Below are 18,116 nucleotides of genomic sequence, written 5' to 3'. Positions count from 1 at the left end.
AAGTTCGATAACAGTGAAATAGTTTAAATTCTGTTTATCTGATTTTTTCATACCTCATGCTAAATCAATGATCTTCACAGGATAGTAAAGAGAAGCAGTGCAAGAGACACAGAAGTTTGAATTCAACTACTGCAGCTTTGATCAAAAGATAAAGCAAAACATATTCACATATTTAGGTGCTTGAAATGCTTGACACTCAGGTTTACGTGCACCGGTCTCATCTGGGTTTGGCCTTGATTGCGAGTTCCCTCCCTGCACACAGACTCTGTGATGGATTGGACGTCATGCCTGGATGTAATAACTTCTGGCTACTTTGTCGCTTCTGTTTTCTCATCCTGTTCCGTCCAGAATGTGTTTGGGGATCTGCCCGCTTTGCCGGAGTACAAGGTAGCCGAGGCCAAAAAGTCCAAATTCATCTTACTTCACTACAGCACGTTCAAAGCCGGATGGGATTGGCTGATACTACTCGCCACGTTCTACGTTGCTGTGACGGTGCCGTACAATGTGTGCTTCATCGGCGATGATGACGACCTGACCCGCAGCACGACCGTCAGTGACATCGCAGTGGAGATTCTGTTCATTATAGGTGAGCTGCAGGATTACAGGACTGAGGACGTCAGTGTTTATAACTACTTTCAGGTTCCTGATTTCATTCTTGGTGCTGCAGCTCTGTATTCCCCCTCTCTCTCTCTGAAACACTCTGTTTCAGCGCCTGTCTCTTTAAGGCCTCCCTCTCCACTAACCTGGTCCCCTCTGATTGGTCAGCTCACACATGCCTGACCCAGCTGTGCTATTTCACTTCTTATGTGCCAAACTGTCTGCTGGGCATTTAGCAAATGTGTGACATAGTGAGGTAGTGTGATGTCACAAAGTCAGGGATTTAAAGGCGGGACTACTGACGAAGCGTTTCAGGAACAGTGTTTTCTGTGGGAGAGAGCAGCTTCTGTCGGTGGCCTTGACTGTTTGAAGAAGCACGATGATCTTTAACTTTGGTATTTATACAGATTTGAATACTTGAGACTTTCTAATAACCAGAATTGTTTTGTGTCTTTTTTCTATTTCCCTTCAAGACATCGTCTTCAATTTTCGCACAAGTTATGTCAGCAAGTCAGGCCAAGTGATCTTCGACGCTCGTCAGATCTGCATCCATTACCTGACCACATGGTTCATCATCGACCTGGTGGCTGCGCTGCCCTTTGACCTGCTCTACGCCTTCAAAGTCAGCGTGGTGAGTAGCTCAAATCACAAGCACTTAAAATCAAACACAAACGCTGAGACACATTTGTTGATAATACGTGTTTATCACTCGTTTCGAGACATCTTTGATTTAAAATACAACTAGTTGAATGAAAACATCTCAGGACTGATGGGTTTCCCTGCAGCAGAGACCTGCTCTATAATCCTGTCCACTCATCGGTGCGTTGTTAAGTGCAGCTCGTCCAGCTTATTTGACATTTCGCAGGAATAGATCGCGCCGAGTGTTTCCAGCGCTGCTCCAGCGCCTCTTTGATTCTGCGTATTGATTTCACATACTGTACAAGCGCTGAGAAAACAATGAAACCTGTATCATTAAACCCTCTGTCTGTTCTGCCGGAGTCATATACATAGCCCCCTTAAGAATAGTTGAATGGAGGCGGACACAGTGATGTGGAGCAATTAGATCGAGGTTCCAGTCGTGTCCCCGGCTGAATGATGTCACACAGTGGAAGCGCTGCACCGTGGGGACGCTTTGATTGGCTGGACATTTGTGCTTTTTGGCCTCTAATTTAGAGAAAGCTTTATTCTGTCACTCAAGCATTGTAATGTGAATCACAGTGTCCAGTATAAGAGTACAAGTGTGAACAAACTCACACAAAACCGTAGCTCCTTAAGAATCCTTCTCATAACGGTCGAACAACAGGAATACAACACAGTCCACTTGGGCTCCCATTACAGGAAGGGAGAGTAAAAACAGAGAAAGAGCAAGAGGAGTGGCCATAGATGTGCTATAAAAAGACAGAATAGACTCTTTCCTTTGCACAAAGAAGGGGAGCGTGGTGGAGAGTCAGGCGCAGTGACAGGTCGCTCCAGGCACTTCTGCTCCAGACTCTATTAATGGAAATACCACACCGTCCCAGTGGGTTAGAATTTGGGTATGGGTCTACTGGGCCACAAGCTCCCCTGCCACCACAGGGGGAGAGCGGGAATGGCCAATTGCTGAACTTTGAGCGTGATGTCCCCTCTAAGGACGGAGCATTCAGACTGATGGTGTCTCCTCTGAGGACAGACGCCATCATTCAGCAGAATGAGCCGAGGGGCCTCAGCAGCGTCCCTCCCCGCCGCTCTCTTCTGTTGTGTTTTTGTCTGTTTTTTGGCATGTTTTACAGTTTCACCTTGACGTTATTGTTGTTGGTAGAATGTCTGTTTTATCTTTATTGTCTCCATTGTTCCTGTTTCCCATTATTCTTATTTTCTTCAGAGGAGGAAGTTTAACAGTGCTGAAGTTTTTTTTCAGGAACAATTTTACTGCGGAACAAAAGAAAAAGATTTCTGCAGCAGTTTGTAAAAAAAATCCACATCATCACTGTCATTCATTGTACTTCCTTTTTATTTCTACAACTTAAAAATCCACTTTGTTAGAGAGTACATTTTTGAGTTTCATTCCCAATTCATCATAAACTGACACTTTGGGACGGCGGCCAACCAAAAAAAAAAGAAAAGATGTCAGTATTTGATGGGTTGAGAATGAGACTCAAAAAATCTACTTTCTCACAGAATGGTCCTTGAAATCACACCAAACTAAATTGGATGATCATTCATCTTTTACATTTTGACACTACTGGGTGAAAAGAGTCCTAAAAAATCTATAGGCTGGAAAAAATACAAAAACTCCCACAAACAATGACTCAGTAAGTAAAGGCTGGATTACTAAAATAAGTAGTTACAATTCTGAAAGTAACTTTGTTAAAGCTGGCATCATGTTAGGTTGATGTCCTGCATAAGGACAGGAGTCAAATTCATACTCACAAAGGGTTCAGCATATCACCAGAGTAACCGCTAACTGCTCGTTAGCTCAGTTAGCTGTTCAGCTTGCAGGGGATCAGGAGATCAACGCTAGCAAATGAGGTTTGGAGAGAGGCAGGTGGCTGCTAGCTGGTTAGCATGCTAACTGCAACACAATGCATAAACATGACAATGTCAAAACTGCAGATTCTGATCATTTGATTTGATTTTTTTTTTATTCTTGCATGTTGCCTCATTAACTACATTTATGCTGACAGAATGTCTCAGTGCTTGTGACAGTTTGAAGAAAAGGTTCTTATCACCGGATGTTGATTCCTGTTCTGGGTTTTGCTCGATCATAATCACGCTGTGGTCAAAGGAGAGGTGTTGCTTCTGTTTTTCCCCCAGACACCCGACATCTTAGTTGTAACAAAGATATAAACAGCTAATGTAGCGTAAGAAATTGTAGATTACTGGTTTTTAAAAAAAAAGTAGTACAGATTAAAGGAAGTGCTTTAACCTTAAAAGAGTTACTGTATTTTACTCATACTAGTTTAAGTATTGCATTACTACCCACTCCTGCAATTTCAGATTTCTAATATTAAAAATCATCTGATGGTCAGCTGGTTGATGATGGGTGAAAATGTCTTCACACCTGTGCCAGAGACAGTGATTTGTTATTAAGTGCCATAACTCCCCCAGTTATTATTAAGGCTCCTCTGAATACATCTCCTGGGCCCGGAGGCCTAGTTGGTATTGGAGAACTGCACTGTGCATGCTTATTGGCCTGATACTGCTGCATTAATAACATAAACAAGAATAAACATGACCAGTCACACTGTTGTGGTTTAAAGGCGCGGCTGCAGGGGAAGAAATAATGAGCATTTCTATAAAGTGATGGTCTCGTGTCTCTCAAATACTGCCTTGAAAAGTGGAAGGAACGTAAGCAAACAAGAAGCTAAATGTAAATTTCACACCTGACGAGCGGAGGGAATGCAAATGTGAGTGGCAGGAGTGAGATGGAAGCAGGCAGAGGAAGGAGCTGAAGGAGAACGTAGCAGAAGGTGTGTGTCAGCGGTGTCGGGTGTGTTACACTGCTTACTGTTCACAGGATGGGATGCGGCGCAGGCTGCTCTCTCCATAGGTGGGTTGTGGGGAGGAGGGTGATAGATGGTGGAGAGGAGATGGAACTTCTCCCCAGGGCTCAGTAGGAGGCTTCATTACCCCTCATGCTGCTCCAGCTCTCTATTTCTCACAGTCAGAGTGTTGAAAAACCACCATAAAACATATTGAAGATAGGAGCAGGGCAGTTCTGATAAGGACCGTCCACGCTTGTCCTCCTCTTAGTTGTCAGACAGTCTGATTGTGTAGCTCACTCTCAGACACACAAATGTTTTATCTCACTTCTTTCCTCACCATTCGTTTACCGCCTGTATCCCGCACCCTCCCTCCATTTATTTTAGTTATCACGTTACATCCTTCCTGTATAGTTTCTGCCCCACTTTCTCAGTCTCCAGTCACCCCTACACACACACACACGCACACACACACACACACACACACACACACACACACTTCACAAAGACACACAACATATATCCTCATAAAACGGTTACAGATATCCTCTGTGGCCTACATCCTTCTACCTAATGCCTGTGTGTATATATGTGTGTGTACATGTGTGTCTGTCTCCGGTGGGGATACACGATGGCGAGGCCCCTAAATGATAGACTGTCGGTGGATATCGCCTGAGGAGCAGGTGCACAATGGATAACATTCACATCACATATACAGCTCATGACTGTGGGAAAGGTGTGAACGGTAGCCAGTAGCAGGAGGCGCGAGGCTCGTGGCAGAGGTAGTTAAAGAGCGACGGAACAAAGCAGGGAGAGAGAAGAGAAACCCGGAGCAGACAAACACTGCACAGAACGGCAGTGGCGAGGATTAAGAAACAAAACAAACACACCTGTGAAGAAGCGCCTGATTGCTGTAATTTTCTATTCGAGCATCCTTCATCAGGAAATCGTCGTATAGATCATATTGTTGATGAAGCGTGACTTCTAATTATAGAATGTGAGAGCAGTTTAGTCGCCGCTAATGTTGGAGAGGATGTGAAGCATGGTTAAGAGGTTTCTGTCACTTCAAGCAGAGCTATGCACTGTGTGTGTGTGTGTGTGTGTGTGTGTGTGTGTGTGTGTGTGTGTGTGTGTGTGTGTGTGTGTGTGTGTGTGTGTATTAAGCTGGTTTATTGCTCTTCCCACCCGATTTACAGTCTGTAACAGGGAGACAGTTCCTCTCTTTCATAGTGTCTCTTTATATGTATCTGCGTCAGACTGAAACATATCGTCAGACACAGATCGTAGAGCAGAGACTCTTTCAAAGGCTCGAGTTTAAGAAATAAGTCTGAAACACAAATCCTGGCAGGGTGTAGGAAGAAGTCAGAGACAGAACCAGAGAACAAAGCTTAACCATAAACCAACATTAGGAAAAATACTGGAAAGCAAATATCAGCACAAGGACGAAAGACAGTGTGCCAGCAGGGAGGCTGTACGTTTACGGGGTTGGCTGATAGCAAGACCAGGAGCAGGTGAGTAACTGGCAGCAGGTGTTGATTGGCAGGACATGGTAGTATTTCAAAATAAAACAGAAAACACACCAGGTAGTGATTAAGCCCTGAGCAGAAAATCTGAAGAAACAAACGGGAGGTTATGAACTGAAGCTGTGGCACCTGGACAGGGAGGTGGTAACAATCAGGGCTGGGTGGTCAGTTTGAATGTGTTCATCATTACTTCACTTCATTTTGGATTATGTCTTAAAAAATATGGCTGTGACTATACACAGTACACCTGTAGTTTGTGTCAGCACTGTTTTTTGGCCAGGTTTTATTATTTGATATCTTTGGAGCTCAAATTTATGTGACTGCATCCATTTTTCCACAAAAATGATGTAACCCTTCAAATATTTTCAGGAAATGGATGGATTTACCTTTTTGTATCCTTCCCCCAGGTGTCCGTGGTCCACCTGTTGAAAACAGTGCGTCTGCTGCGTTTGCTGCGGCTGCTCCAGAAGATGGACCGCTACTCGCAGCACAGCACCGTGGTCCTAACGCTGCTGATGTCCATGTTCGCCCTGCTGGCCCACTGGATGGCCTGCATCTGGTACATCATCGGCAAGATGGAGATGGAGGCCAACGCTTACAACTGGGACATCGGTGAGTGAAGGAATGTGAGGTAAAAACAGCTCCCAGCTCACTCACGCTGCTCAGGCTTCAAAATTGAAGGTGGGAATGTAGCAACATGTCGGACCCCTCCAGCTCTCCAGGGGTGTTACTGGACAATGTACCAGAACCAGGAGGTGAAGCCTAAACTGAGATCTGACAGTAGATCAGTGTTACTGGGAGATTTAATGGGATACAGTATGAAGTGTACTGTGAATTACCAAATAATAGCCGGTTCGTTTATTTGTTTCCATCACTTAACAGACCGGCGTTTATTTGGGACAGGCGCTTAATTCCTTCCTCACAAAAGTCTTGCTCAGCAACACTGGGAAAATATGGTAATTTACTCAAATTCTTTCATTAAACCAGTATGATATAACTTTTACATTTTTTAAAAGTAAGATTACAGTCTCTCTCTCTCTCGCTCTCTCTCTCGCTCTCTCTCTTTGGGGGTCGACAGAGAAATGTCTTCTGCATATTTTACGACAGAAAGTTTGAATTTCAATTCGTACTTGTTATTTGTTTGCTGCACCGGAGCCATGGCGATCATCAGTGTGATACTGACTGACAGAAAGCAGCACAACACGTGAAAAAGGCGAAGAAGAAAAACATACAGTGTCAGTGGTCATGTCTTCATCCTTGATTTTTTAAATTAGATTCAGCATTTATTTGGAACCAGCGGTTATTTATCAAAATATACACCTGCGGCCGGCATTTAAAGGGACCCTGTGGTTATTGAAACACGGCTATTATTTGGTAATTTACGGCATGTGTGTCATGTGCCAGGCCTGGAGTGTTTCTCTGACATGAATTCCTAAATCAGATATCATAATTTCTGTGACCATGTTATTGTCTCTGTTGTAGTGTCGACTATTTGTACTTTCAGAAAATATTAACAGAATGAGATTTTGAATAGATAATCAAAAGATCTAAGATGAAATATTCTCATATCATGAGAACAATATGATATAGATATATTCATTACTAAACATAATCTGTGATCACAGCGTTAAGATGCTGATTTGGTGTTATCAGATGACCTCTGACTATTAGAATAACTACAAGGCCTCCCTCTGGAGAAGATTCCACAGATGTTGCTGCTGTGGATGAAAACATGAGCACGTAGTTTGAAGCTCTGTTGACGTGGAAATGGACTGAAAGAATCTGACAGGACCGTTCAACAAGTGAACACAACACTAAAGCCTCAGTGTGCCTGAAGAAGCTTCCCTGCAGCCAGACGATGTCAAACACGATGCCAAAGGAATGAGGACCGAGCTGGGTCGGGTCGGGTCGGGTCGGGTCGGCTTTAAATCCATAACATGTAGAGATGCTGAAGAAGGGAAGGACTTGATCTCAGTTACAGAATGATTCTGAACACACAGCGTGACGTACAGACAGTTGTGTTGTTGATGCACTTGTAGTTGTGTGCAGCAGTGTGTCTGGAGCCATTAGCCAGCTCTGTCTCTCTGTTTCTCTACTAAATCTATATTAAGGAAACACTTTTATAGGAAAAGAAAATGTGTAACGACAGATGAGTCATGACTTTGTGGCTCAGAAAGAAGCTATAAAGCTAAATGTTGTTTTTTTATTGATCTTCTGGCATTAACAAGAACATAATTTTTCACTCGAGCCCATAAATCCGACACACAGCTCATAACAGCAGCTCCCTTCTCCGTTTTCCTCAACTTTGTTTTCAGATTTAACTTCTGCTTCATCTCGACTGTGACATGAGGAGTCAGTAAACACGTCTGTACTCTGGCGCATTGCTGTTTGATTGCTCATTATTTCCAAGTCGATACCGGTTCTGAGAAGCTATTGATGCATGAAACATGCAGGATTTTTTTGTTTTCACCTGTAGACCGAGTTTTCTTCATGGACCACATCCCTGTAGATGTTTAAGCTATTACGGTAGGTGTCAGTGTACAGAGCATGCTGATGCACTCTACACAGGCATAGATGCATTGCTTGGTGTTAAATGTGAAATGAGTGACACCTCACAGATGTGGGTTTAAAACACAAAACATAGAGAGAGAGTGTGTGTGTGTGTGTGTGTGAGCGAATGGTATGATTCTCCTCGTAATTCCCCCTCAGCTTCCAGGTCCCTCTTATAATGAGGCCCCCAGGGCTGATCTCTGGTCAGTATCGATGAGCTGCACTGCTTGCAATTACCTCGCTCCAGTGTATTCCTAACTGGTTCCGGGTCAGCATTGACTGGGTCATGAGAACAATGCATATTTCTCTTCACCAATTACTGCATTTCAGTGTCATAAGATAACAGGTCAGCGCGTGAGGCAGGTTTAATGTGTGTATCCAAATTATGCGTTTTTGATGCCGATGTAAGCGTTGAAGTCAGGCAGCTCTGAGGGGCTTCCATCCAATTACCATTCATCAGTGTCTGCAGGAGGCTCTCCTGGGATCAGCTGCATGTCTCTGCTCTGTACTGACCAGGGATCAGTTCTGGTTCCAAAGCATCTGATCTGCGTCTGCTGTTAAATTCATTTTTCTGGACGTAGTGCAGACGACAAAGCTCTGCTTACCACCGTCTCCAGAAACAGGAAACAATGCGGTCAGCTTTGTCTGCATCTATGTGAGTCTGGAGATATCCACTGCGGTTCATTGAATAAAGAAAAAAAAAACTAATCACAGTTGAAGTGATAAAATCTATGCCTGCAGCGATGTGGGAAGACTGTGAAAAATGTGTGTAATTAGTAAAAGTTTTATAATAAGTTACTGTAGCTGCTGCTCAGAACAGATATAGTTTCTTTGTAATTATTCACCAACTCTTAATGACCATGTCACACATGGAGCAGACCTAAAAAACATAATGAAAGCCATGAGTTGCTCGCTCTAACCATCCGTTTGTCCCTCCATCTAAAAACAGGATGGCTCCACGAGCTGGGGAAGCGCCTGGAATCACCGTACTACGCCATCGGGGGTGTGAACGGGACCAGCAGCGGCCCGTCCATCCGCAGCGTCTACGTGGCCTCGCTGTACTTCACCCTCAGCAGCCTGACCAGCGTGGGCTTCGGCAACGTGTCGGCCAACACAGACACCGAGAAGATCTTCTCTATCTGCGTCATGCTCATCGGAGGTACAGAGAAAACACACACACTGCTGCGGTTCTGGTTTTAAAAGGACTTCACATTCATACAACAGCATGTAAATTACAATGTCTAATTATGTTTACATATATTATGAATCCATTATGTCCATTAAGATCCATTCCTACCTCTCAGAATCAAGCAACAAGTATAACATGTCTCACACAGACCTTTACAAGACGGTCCGATCCAGTTCAGACTGGATCGTTGAGCTGGGTTTAGATTTTTGGGGATGCAGACTGGCCACCATGGCCGGGTTTTCCCTGTGGACACTCCCCACTCTGGATCTGCTAAATGTTAAATGTCCCGTGCTGCCTGGGGGCAGTTACAGTCACAGATGCACACCACATGTACACATTCAGTCCCCGTTGTGTTCACGCCAAATGAAAACCAACTCGAAGCACCTGTTCATGATAATAGCAGAGCAGAGGTCAGATAAGATGAGTCTGTGGAAGGAACTGGATTACTGCCTCATTAGAATGAACTTTATTCTGCTTCACAGTTTCAGACAGAGAGAGGTCATTAGACTGAACTAGTTTCCTCACGTCGACAGTTTAAAATGCTGTGACTTGAAAGCTGAATTGAAACAGTCTCACCTCACATACGCTCAGTGTTTGGTGTACAGAGAGGTGGAGCACACCTGCAGCACAGGTGGAAACTGGATCAGACGAGGAGAAGTCCTTATCTGTAAAAGTTATTTTCATCTGGTCGACTGGTTTGTCTGGTTATTGATCACAGAAATCATGTTTAACCATATTTACATGATAACATTTATCATGATGACTGTGAAGTAGGTGCAGGGATGGAATTACTTCAGCATTCCTGTTTTATTTTTTATTTTTCTAACTGCAGTACATCTCAGAGGAAGATATTGCACTTTCTACTCCGCTACTTTTGTCAGTCGTCTCTGACAGCTTGAGTTACTAGTTACTGACGAGTTACTCGACACCATGTATCACCACTTGTACACACCAGGTCAGCTGCAATATTAATCCAGTAATATCAGATTTAATAATGAAATACCGACAGGGAATATTTTGCTGATATTCTAACCAAAGTAAAGTCATGAATGCAGGATTTTAACTTGTTGTGGAGGATTTTTTTCATCACTTCTTTTACATAGATCTTATTCTGATAACGTTTTGTTAATGTAACTTCCTTCTTGTGTCGCCATTGTGCAGCTTTTGTCATCAAATATGCCTGTAACTCTATAAGCAGCTCTAAAAATTGACACTTACCGATCTGGGCCTTGTATTCATGGATATGTGAATGATTCATGCTGACCAGAAGTTTTTAAATCACTCAGCTGCACAACCCCGTCCGTCAGCGTTACCAAAAGTGATGGTTGTTATTCTGTCTGACAACAGCAGAAATGATTCCTACGCAGATAGAGATCTTATTTTAAAGAGAAAGATCTATTTGTAAGCAGTACAAAAACACGTCTTGTTCACATGCTCTGAAATCTGGTGAAGCTGTAATCGTTGTTGTCTCGTCTGTTAGACTGTCAGACTCAGTTGAATATTCAGCCATGACTCTGAAGATAAACTCCAAACTCTCTTCAACGCTGACTCAAGTTTCCACTATTGTCTTTCTGCAGCAGCTCACCAGATTTAAGAGTTAGACTTCCCTTTGAGCAAGATTTGTGTTTTTTTTTGGTTAGATTATCAGAAAGATAACAACCTCCGCCTGTCAGTGGCTGAAGCAGGAGCTTTTAGTGGACGTAACTTTGACAGCCGTAGTTGCTCCACAGGATTAAGTTGTCACCATGTCGCAGCTGCCGGCTGATGTTATCTACTGGACTGATTCCAAAACCTCTAAGTACGAATCACTTACCCCCAACAACTGAGTACAAACGTGTGTTCTCCCTGTTTAAATTGCTTGTGCTTACATGTACAGGAAATGTAGACTACAGGTATAATATACCTGGAGAGAGTGTGAGGACAGAACATGGCTGCTCCCTGTTGTTCCTCTCACACCGTTGACCTGGTTTGAGCCCTGCAGGTGGTCCGAGTGCGAATCGCAGTCATACCGTTAATATTGCTCTGCACACATTACTGTCACTGAAACTTCTCCTGCTGTTCCTCTTCCTGCTTTCTGACACTGCTGAGCTCACAGTTTACAAAAAAACATTTGACTGCTGGCAAGTTTCTGCCATTAAAATCGAGTCCAAAATGTTTTCCTGTTTTGGTTCCCTGTCCTCTCCTCTGTGTTTCATTCATGCTTATCTCCTCCCTCCCTTATCTCTGCCTCTGCTCTCCCTCTTTGCACCTGCAGCACTGATGCATGCCTTGGTCTTTGGTAACGTGACAGCCATTATCCAGAGGATGTATTCACGCTGGTCCCAGTATCACACCAGAACCAAAGACCTCAAGGACTTCATACGTGTCCATCATCTGCCACAGAGCCTCAAGCAGCGAATGTTGGAATATTTTCAGACAACCTGGTCGGTCAACAACGGCATCGACTGTAACGAGGTACCACCGGCGCACCGACACTTCAGCTGCTTTAAATCCTCCTTTATCACTTAACTTGTGTTTGTGACACCCAAGAGCACTCACAGCATGTAGGGATCAATACTTCATTTGAACGATCACATACTTCTCACCGCTCACATATTGTCCACATTCGAGCTCATCGCAAGAGTGGTTATGTGATCGATATAACACATCATCCACGATGTAAGAGCGTGGTGCTTGACAGAAGACAATGATGAAAATTAAGACAGGATTTTTTTCTTTTGTTACGTGTTAATTTGTGAATGACAGGATGTTTTGTTACCTTGAGAATCGAGGGTTTAAACTCTTCGAGTTTGCGTACATGACGTGAACATAAATGCAGGAATCCAGGTGAAATGATTGCACAGGAAAGGAAGCAGCTGAAATTAAATGAGTATATTCATTAATGTCAAAATAGCTTCAAGCAGGTAATATCTTCCTGAAGGTGGAAAGACGTCGTGTGTTGTGATCTGAGCCTCCCTGTTCTTTGTTTTGGCAGCCGGTCCGACCAGCGTGGCAGCTGGTACGAAACGTTCCGATACAACAGCGAAGGATTCGCGTGTGTTAAGATGCTGCTTTCTTTTTTCCACGTGTGTTTGTTGTTGACATAGAAGCTGGAGCTGCACTGTGGTATATTTCACCCTCAGGCAGATTTTTGGAGGAATTTGTGCTTCTCTTGAGTTATTTCCACTTAACTTCTATATCCGTGCGTTTCAAGGAGAACTAGAATCAGTCAGTTGGTCTTTTTTAAGGCCCAACAGGTCGCTTTTGTTCTCACTCATAGATACCCTGAAATTAACGAAACTGTCCCAAAAATGCCCAATTCAGCAACTTAAAGACAGTAAAAAAGAAATATCCTGGATCCATGCCTTTATCCAGTTATGAGTTAATGAGGTCTGTTCTGGACTGAAACTCATTTCGAGGAAAAGTTTCGAGCAGTTTTTGTGTAATCCTGCTGACAACAAACCAACAAGCAGACAAACAACCTGACACGGATCAACACAAGTAAATATTGTACTTTTTACTCCACTAATTGTTTTAATCTTTTAGTTATTAGTTGTTTTATTTGGCATATAACAAAATACATAAAAATATAGAAACTATTCAGGAGTGAATATAGTAAAAAATTAGCTGTACTGCATTGAGCTAACTATCATTACACTCTGTCACTGTCACATCCTGTCATGGATCTGAGCTGAGCCGAGCTGATGTTATGGACAGGAATGTCTGCCAAATGTCAGACATTGACACAAATAAACACTACAGATTAACATAAATTGAAAAATGGAGACAGGTGAAGACAGAATGATGTTTGCAAATGTGCCACGAGGACAGTTTTGTGAAAACACTAACAGAAAGGAGCGCAGAGGCAGACCGTTAGCAGTCGAACAGCAGCTTGTCCCTGCAGGCTGTGAATGCCCGTGAGACAGCTGTCAGAGTCCAGACCAGCGCTTAGATGGAGTGATGATGATGAATCCCAGACAGATGAATTATAGATGGGCCTGTTGATTAAAGTCAGCTCGGGCCTGACGACTCATTGATCGACTCAGTGTTACGGTGAGCCCCAGATCTCCGTCCTGACATCGACACAGACGACAGATGACGTGCAGTCTTTTTTTGTGATCGGGGTTTCTCCAGACTGTATTTGGGTGTTTGTGGGTTGTGTGTTTTGTGTAGATTGTGTAGTAGCATCTTTTGGGCATTAGTGGTTCATGCTGTTTTTAACAGTGATATGTTCATCTGAGGGTTTGTCACTGAGTTAATCAACGTGTGTTGTTTATTCACCATCACCCAAAAAAAAAACAATTTCATATCGACATTCTTAAGTATTCTTAAGACTATGTAGGTGTTAATTATGGCATCATAAACACATTTAATATCAGGTTATAAGACCAATAAAATCATCTTTATAACATGTTTCAGAACTTACTATAACTGTATTTATAAGGATTTATAATGATCACAATAACTCATAGTGACGCTGATGCTTTGTAAACATACTTATGATACGTTATAATGTGTCTATAGTTATAAACAGTCCATAAGTTTGGTCAAGTACTAACACTTCATAATTGCTGGTCACACCTTGTTATTGCAGTGATAGTATAATCACTATTATAATGCATTATAATGTGATCATAAGTTACTGTAAAGGGCAATTAGGAGCTTTAAGTAAAGTAATGAAATTCCTGTGTTACAGGCAGATATGATATATTATAAACTGATTATTATTCACTGTAAGTGGCTGTTTGCTTCAAGTCAAATGAATGAAATAACATAAAACACATAATGAATGGATTTCTCTGACGTCACACCATCTTTGTTGTACATTGTACTAATGTTTATAATGCATTATATTCACAGGCTTCATGGAGTGTGTTACCAGATATTCTTATTAACACATTATAATGTTAATAAGCATCTTATAAGACACTTACACATTATCATGAGATGATTGTAAAACCGTCTGAGGCGAACTATTGATTTTGGGATATGTAAATAAAGTCATGATGTTTCTTTACTACAACAGCTTAGCAGTCAAATCAAAAGCAACCAAAGCTGTAGATTTCATCCCTGAGTAGCAGCGTGTTGTGTTTTCACAGCTGCTTCTCCTCCCTCTTGTCCGCTTCATCTGTCTTACCCTCTGCCTTTCTCCCTCGCACCATCTTCACAGCTGCTGAAGGACTTCCCGGACGAGCTGCGATCTGACATCACCATGCACCTTAACAAGGAGATCCTGGAGCTGTCGCTGTTTGCCTCGGCCAGCCGTGGCTGCCTGCGTTCCCTGTCGCTGCACATCAAGACGTCTTTCTGTGCTCCCGGAGAGTACCTCCTCCGACAGGGCGACGCGCTCCAGGCCATCTTCTTCGTCTGCTCAGGCTCCATGGAAGTGCTGAAGGATGGCATGGTGCTCGCCATCCTGGGTACGATAAAGGATGGGAGGAGGGGTTTTGTGTGGAGGAAGGAGCAAGAATACCTCTGTGCCATCATTATAGTTTTACAAAGACCAAACTCCCAGCAGCAGGCTTCATAATAAAGCTCTGTGCGGCTCATTGTGATGTAGCTGGTCCTGCAAATGAGCCCATTGTGTAGAAATAGAGTAGCTCAATCTCAGAGTCTGTGCTTATTAAACTCTAGTCAGATGCCGTGTTTTCAACAATATGTTGCAGCAGAAAGAGCCAAAGACGTCATTTATCTGCCAGACGGGGAGCTGGAGTCTCAACTTCCAGAGGCTGTACTTGATGTTGTGTTAGTAACTACTGGTACCAGTCCAGTGAAAGTGAACGGAGCAGACAGATGTTGAAACACACACAGACAGCTGCTGCACATCACATTATATTACACACCAGTAATCCATTCAGAGCAGCCCTGGATTGCCCAATTCTATACAGGTTAAGCTGCTCCAGTCTAGTGATGTCCAGCTGAGTATGTTCAAGTCTATTCTATAGCATTGTAATTCAGTCCTGTCCGCTTCGATCTGTGTTGTCCGGTTCAGTCCAGCCCGTTTCATCAGTCCAATTCACTGCAGTCGGGTAATTTCAGTTCCATCAGGTCGAGGCCAGCTTGTTGCTGTCCGCTCCAGTCCGTGGCGAAGCTACAGTTGAAATCAATCTATGTTTGGCGTTCGTATCCACTTCATTTGCAGTGTTAAATGAATGTTTGATTTGCTAAGGCAGCAGCTAATTACAGTGACTTCTGTGCATTCTACAAGCGTAATATAAAACTACAAAAAAGGTAGCAGGATAATCCTGAAATCAGCAGTTCCAGAAAAAGAACTTATTGATGCTAAAATAGAAACTGGCGTCTCATTAATGGAGGAACAAAGTACCAAAACATTTGCAGAAGCTGCAACACTGCTCAAACTAAGAAAAGATATTTCTTTATAGTCATCGTTTTTGTGGGAAGTGTAATAATTGTTGTGTGAAGTACTAATGAAAGGAAAATAGATGAAATTATATAAAAAAGGCTTGTGGCAGACGACTTCAGAAGAGCCGACCTATATGAACAAACTGGTCCCTTCCACCACAGCAGGTGGACGAGGTAGGTGGTGTCTCCATACAATCCTGAGCTTACAGCAACAAAATGCACATGTGTGTTGGGAAATCCTCTCAGTTTTTCTCATGAAGAGATCGATACTCCTTTCATGCTGGTGTGGTAAACAGCTCAAGCTTCAGCCAGCAGGATGTGAGCTTACAGCAGCCGAGAGGAGGAGAGAAGCAGCTTTAACCTTCCTCTGTCTAAAGTCTGTCTGCCTCCCCTCTAAAGTTTGCAGATTAACGTATTATTGCACATTTATTTGATCTTTCTCTTGGCTGTGCACCCAACCAAGAAATAGTTTGGCACACAAGCCCCCCTGCGAAACCATAAATCTTGTAAAGAGTTTGTTTTACACGTCTTTTTTTTTCCCACAGATGTTGAAAAGACACGTTTTGCAAAAGTATCTTTAGTTATATTATAAGTTCTTCTCTTCTCATCTATAAGTATGAATTGCTTTGAAAATTGTTTCGTTATCATCGTCATCAACATCATCTGACAGGGACGTGGCAACAATTAATAAGCAACAGACCTGTTGATTTTCATTTTAATGGAAAACCTCATAGTCAGGTTATTCTAAGCGCTGTATCGAAGGCTACTGGACAAAACAACCTCTCCATAAACAAACAACAACGCAGGAGGTCCAGCTCCTCAGGTCCAGACTCTGCTGAAGACTCAAGGACAGGCAACAAATCAAACCAAACCTTCAGTCTGGGTGGTCAGAGGATGGTTAGATATTCACTCACTATTTGTGGTTTAAGTGGTTTCCAGACTGTGAAAAACACCCCTTTACTGGTGTTTATCCTAGATGACATTTAGCACTGAAGAAGAATAATTAGGTATATTTGGCACATGACGTCCCTGTGAAACCATGAAGTGTTTTATTATGTTGTTTAAGAGTCTTTTTTCCCCAAAAATATGTTGAATATTCCTTTAAAAGACAAAAACTGTTGGCAAAGGGATCTTTCCCTGATCTTTCTAGTTGCTGCTGTTCTCACCTTCTCATAGAAAGTCGCTGTTGTGTGTTTTTGGAGCGTATCGATGGTGGAGAAGTTCAGCTCACCTTTGTGTCTCTACACCTGAAATATGATGTAAACAGCGTTCGTCTGGCTGTTTCCTCCGTTTTCTTCTGCTGTGTGACGCAGACACTCGTCCTCAGTGACCTTAATGGCTTTTGCTATCTAACCTTCATGACACAGAGTTATAGACCAGTCTGGCACAAGTGTGTGTGTGTGTGTGTGTGTGTGTGTGTGTGTGTGTGTGTGTGTGTGTGTGTGTGTGTGTGTGTGTGTGTGTGTGTGTGTGTGTGTGTGTGCGTGTAGGTGTGTGTGTGTACAGTGCGTCTGTCTCATTGTCACAGCACCTGCATGCGAGCACTCCTGTTGAAAAAAAAACGTGTTTGCATGGAGTAGGTGGAATTGTTTACTGGTGTACAGAGGTGTGTGTGTGTGTGTGTGTGTGTGTGTGTGTGTGTGTGTGTGTGTGTGTGTGTGTGTGTAGGCTTGACAGGCGAATAGCTTTCTCTCTGTGTTCGCCTGCTGACTGTGCAGAAGGTCAGGCTGACATTGAGTGTCTGACTGAATGAGAAAAAAAACTTTTTCTCTCAGTGTGTGCGTGTGTGTGTGTGTGTGTGTATGTGTGTGTGTGTGTTCTACCCTGTCTTTCTTGTCACACTACAAGTCCATTGTCACAGCTCAGTACCAGATGATAGAGGGTGTGTGGAAGTGAGAGAGGCCACGTCGTGATACATGAGAGGATGGAGAGAATATCTGTCTCAAGTGAAAGAAAAGTGCGGAGGGGAGGGGCGGATGGATGGAAGGCAGAGAGGAGGGAAGAGGGGAGTTAGAAATAAAGAGGAGGGGAGGAGAGGTAGAAAAGGGAGGCAAGTGACAGAACTAAATACAGATGGAGAGAGGGAGCAGGGTGGGGAGAAGAAAAGAAAGGAGGGAAGATTGGAAGGAAATTTGAATTCTGAAATCTGGAAGAAGGAAAGAAAGAAAAAAGAAGGAAGGATGAAGGAGGAGGAATAATAATGAAGAACATATAAAAGGGGGGAAACAGGGAGGGCTAAAGTTCAGATTAGAAGAAAAGAGGAAAATGTCGGGGAAGCAAAGGTAAAGTTAAATAAGGTGAAACAAGGAGGGGAATTAAAGAAAATAGGGAGATGGGGAAACAACAGTGATGAAGTGGGTAACGGAAAGAAGAAATAAAGGGAGGGATATTGGAAGGAAAGAAAAGGGAACATTTGAGGGAAAGGAAGAGAGAAAGATAGTGAGAAGAACGAAT

The 18,116-nt window shown here is 43.1% G+C and overlaps 1 protein-coding gene across 2 annotated transcripts in view; it reads left to right on the top strand.

Annotated features, from left to right (window-relative positions):
* Window positions 1-18,116, top strand: part of kcnh8 (potassium voltage-gated channel, subfamily H (eag-related), member 8) — an 80,126-nt gene that overhangs the window by 50,825 nt on the left and 11,185 nt on the right. For both annotated transcript variants that reach the window (XM_037091397.1, XM_037091390.1), the window contains 6 exons: window positions 349-586; window positions 1,071-1,228; window positions 5,989-6,193; window positions 9,081-9,290; window positions 11,575-11,774; window positions 14,470-14,719. In XM_037091397.1, coding sequence (XP_036947292.1) covers window positions 349-586; window positions 1,071-1,228; window positions 5,989-6,193; window positions 9,081-9,290; window positions 11,575-11,774; window positions 14,470-14,719 — 1,261 coding nt within the window. The remainder of the gene's footprint in view (window positions 1-348; window positions 587-1,070; window positions 1,229-5,988; window positions 6,194-9,080; window positions 9,291-11,574; window positions 11,775-14,469; window positions 14,720-18,116) is intronic.

Source organism: Acanthopagrus latus, chromosome 3 (genome assembly GCF_904848185.1).
Source record: "Acanthopagrus latus isolate v.2019 chromosome 3, fAcaLat1.1, whole genome shotgun sequence".
Classification (NCBI taxonomy): Eukaryota; Metazoa; Chordata; class Actinopteri; order Spariformes; family Sparidae; genus Acanthopagrus; species Acanthopagrus latus.
The sequence above is the reverse complement of the archived record's forward strand: the minus strand, read 5'-3'. Positions and strand labels throughout refer to the sequence as shown.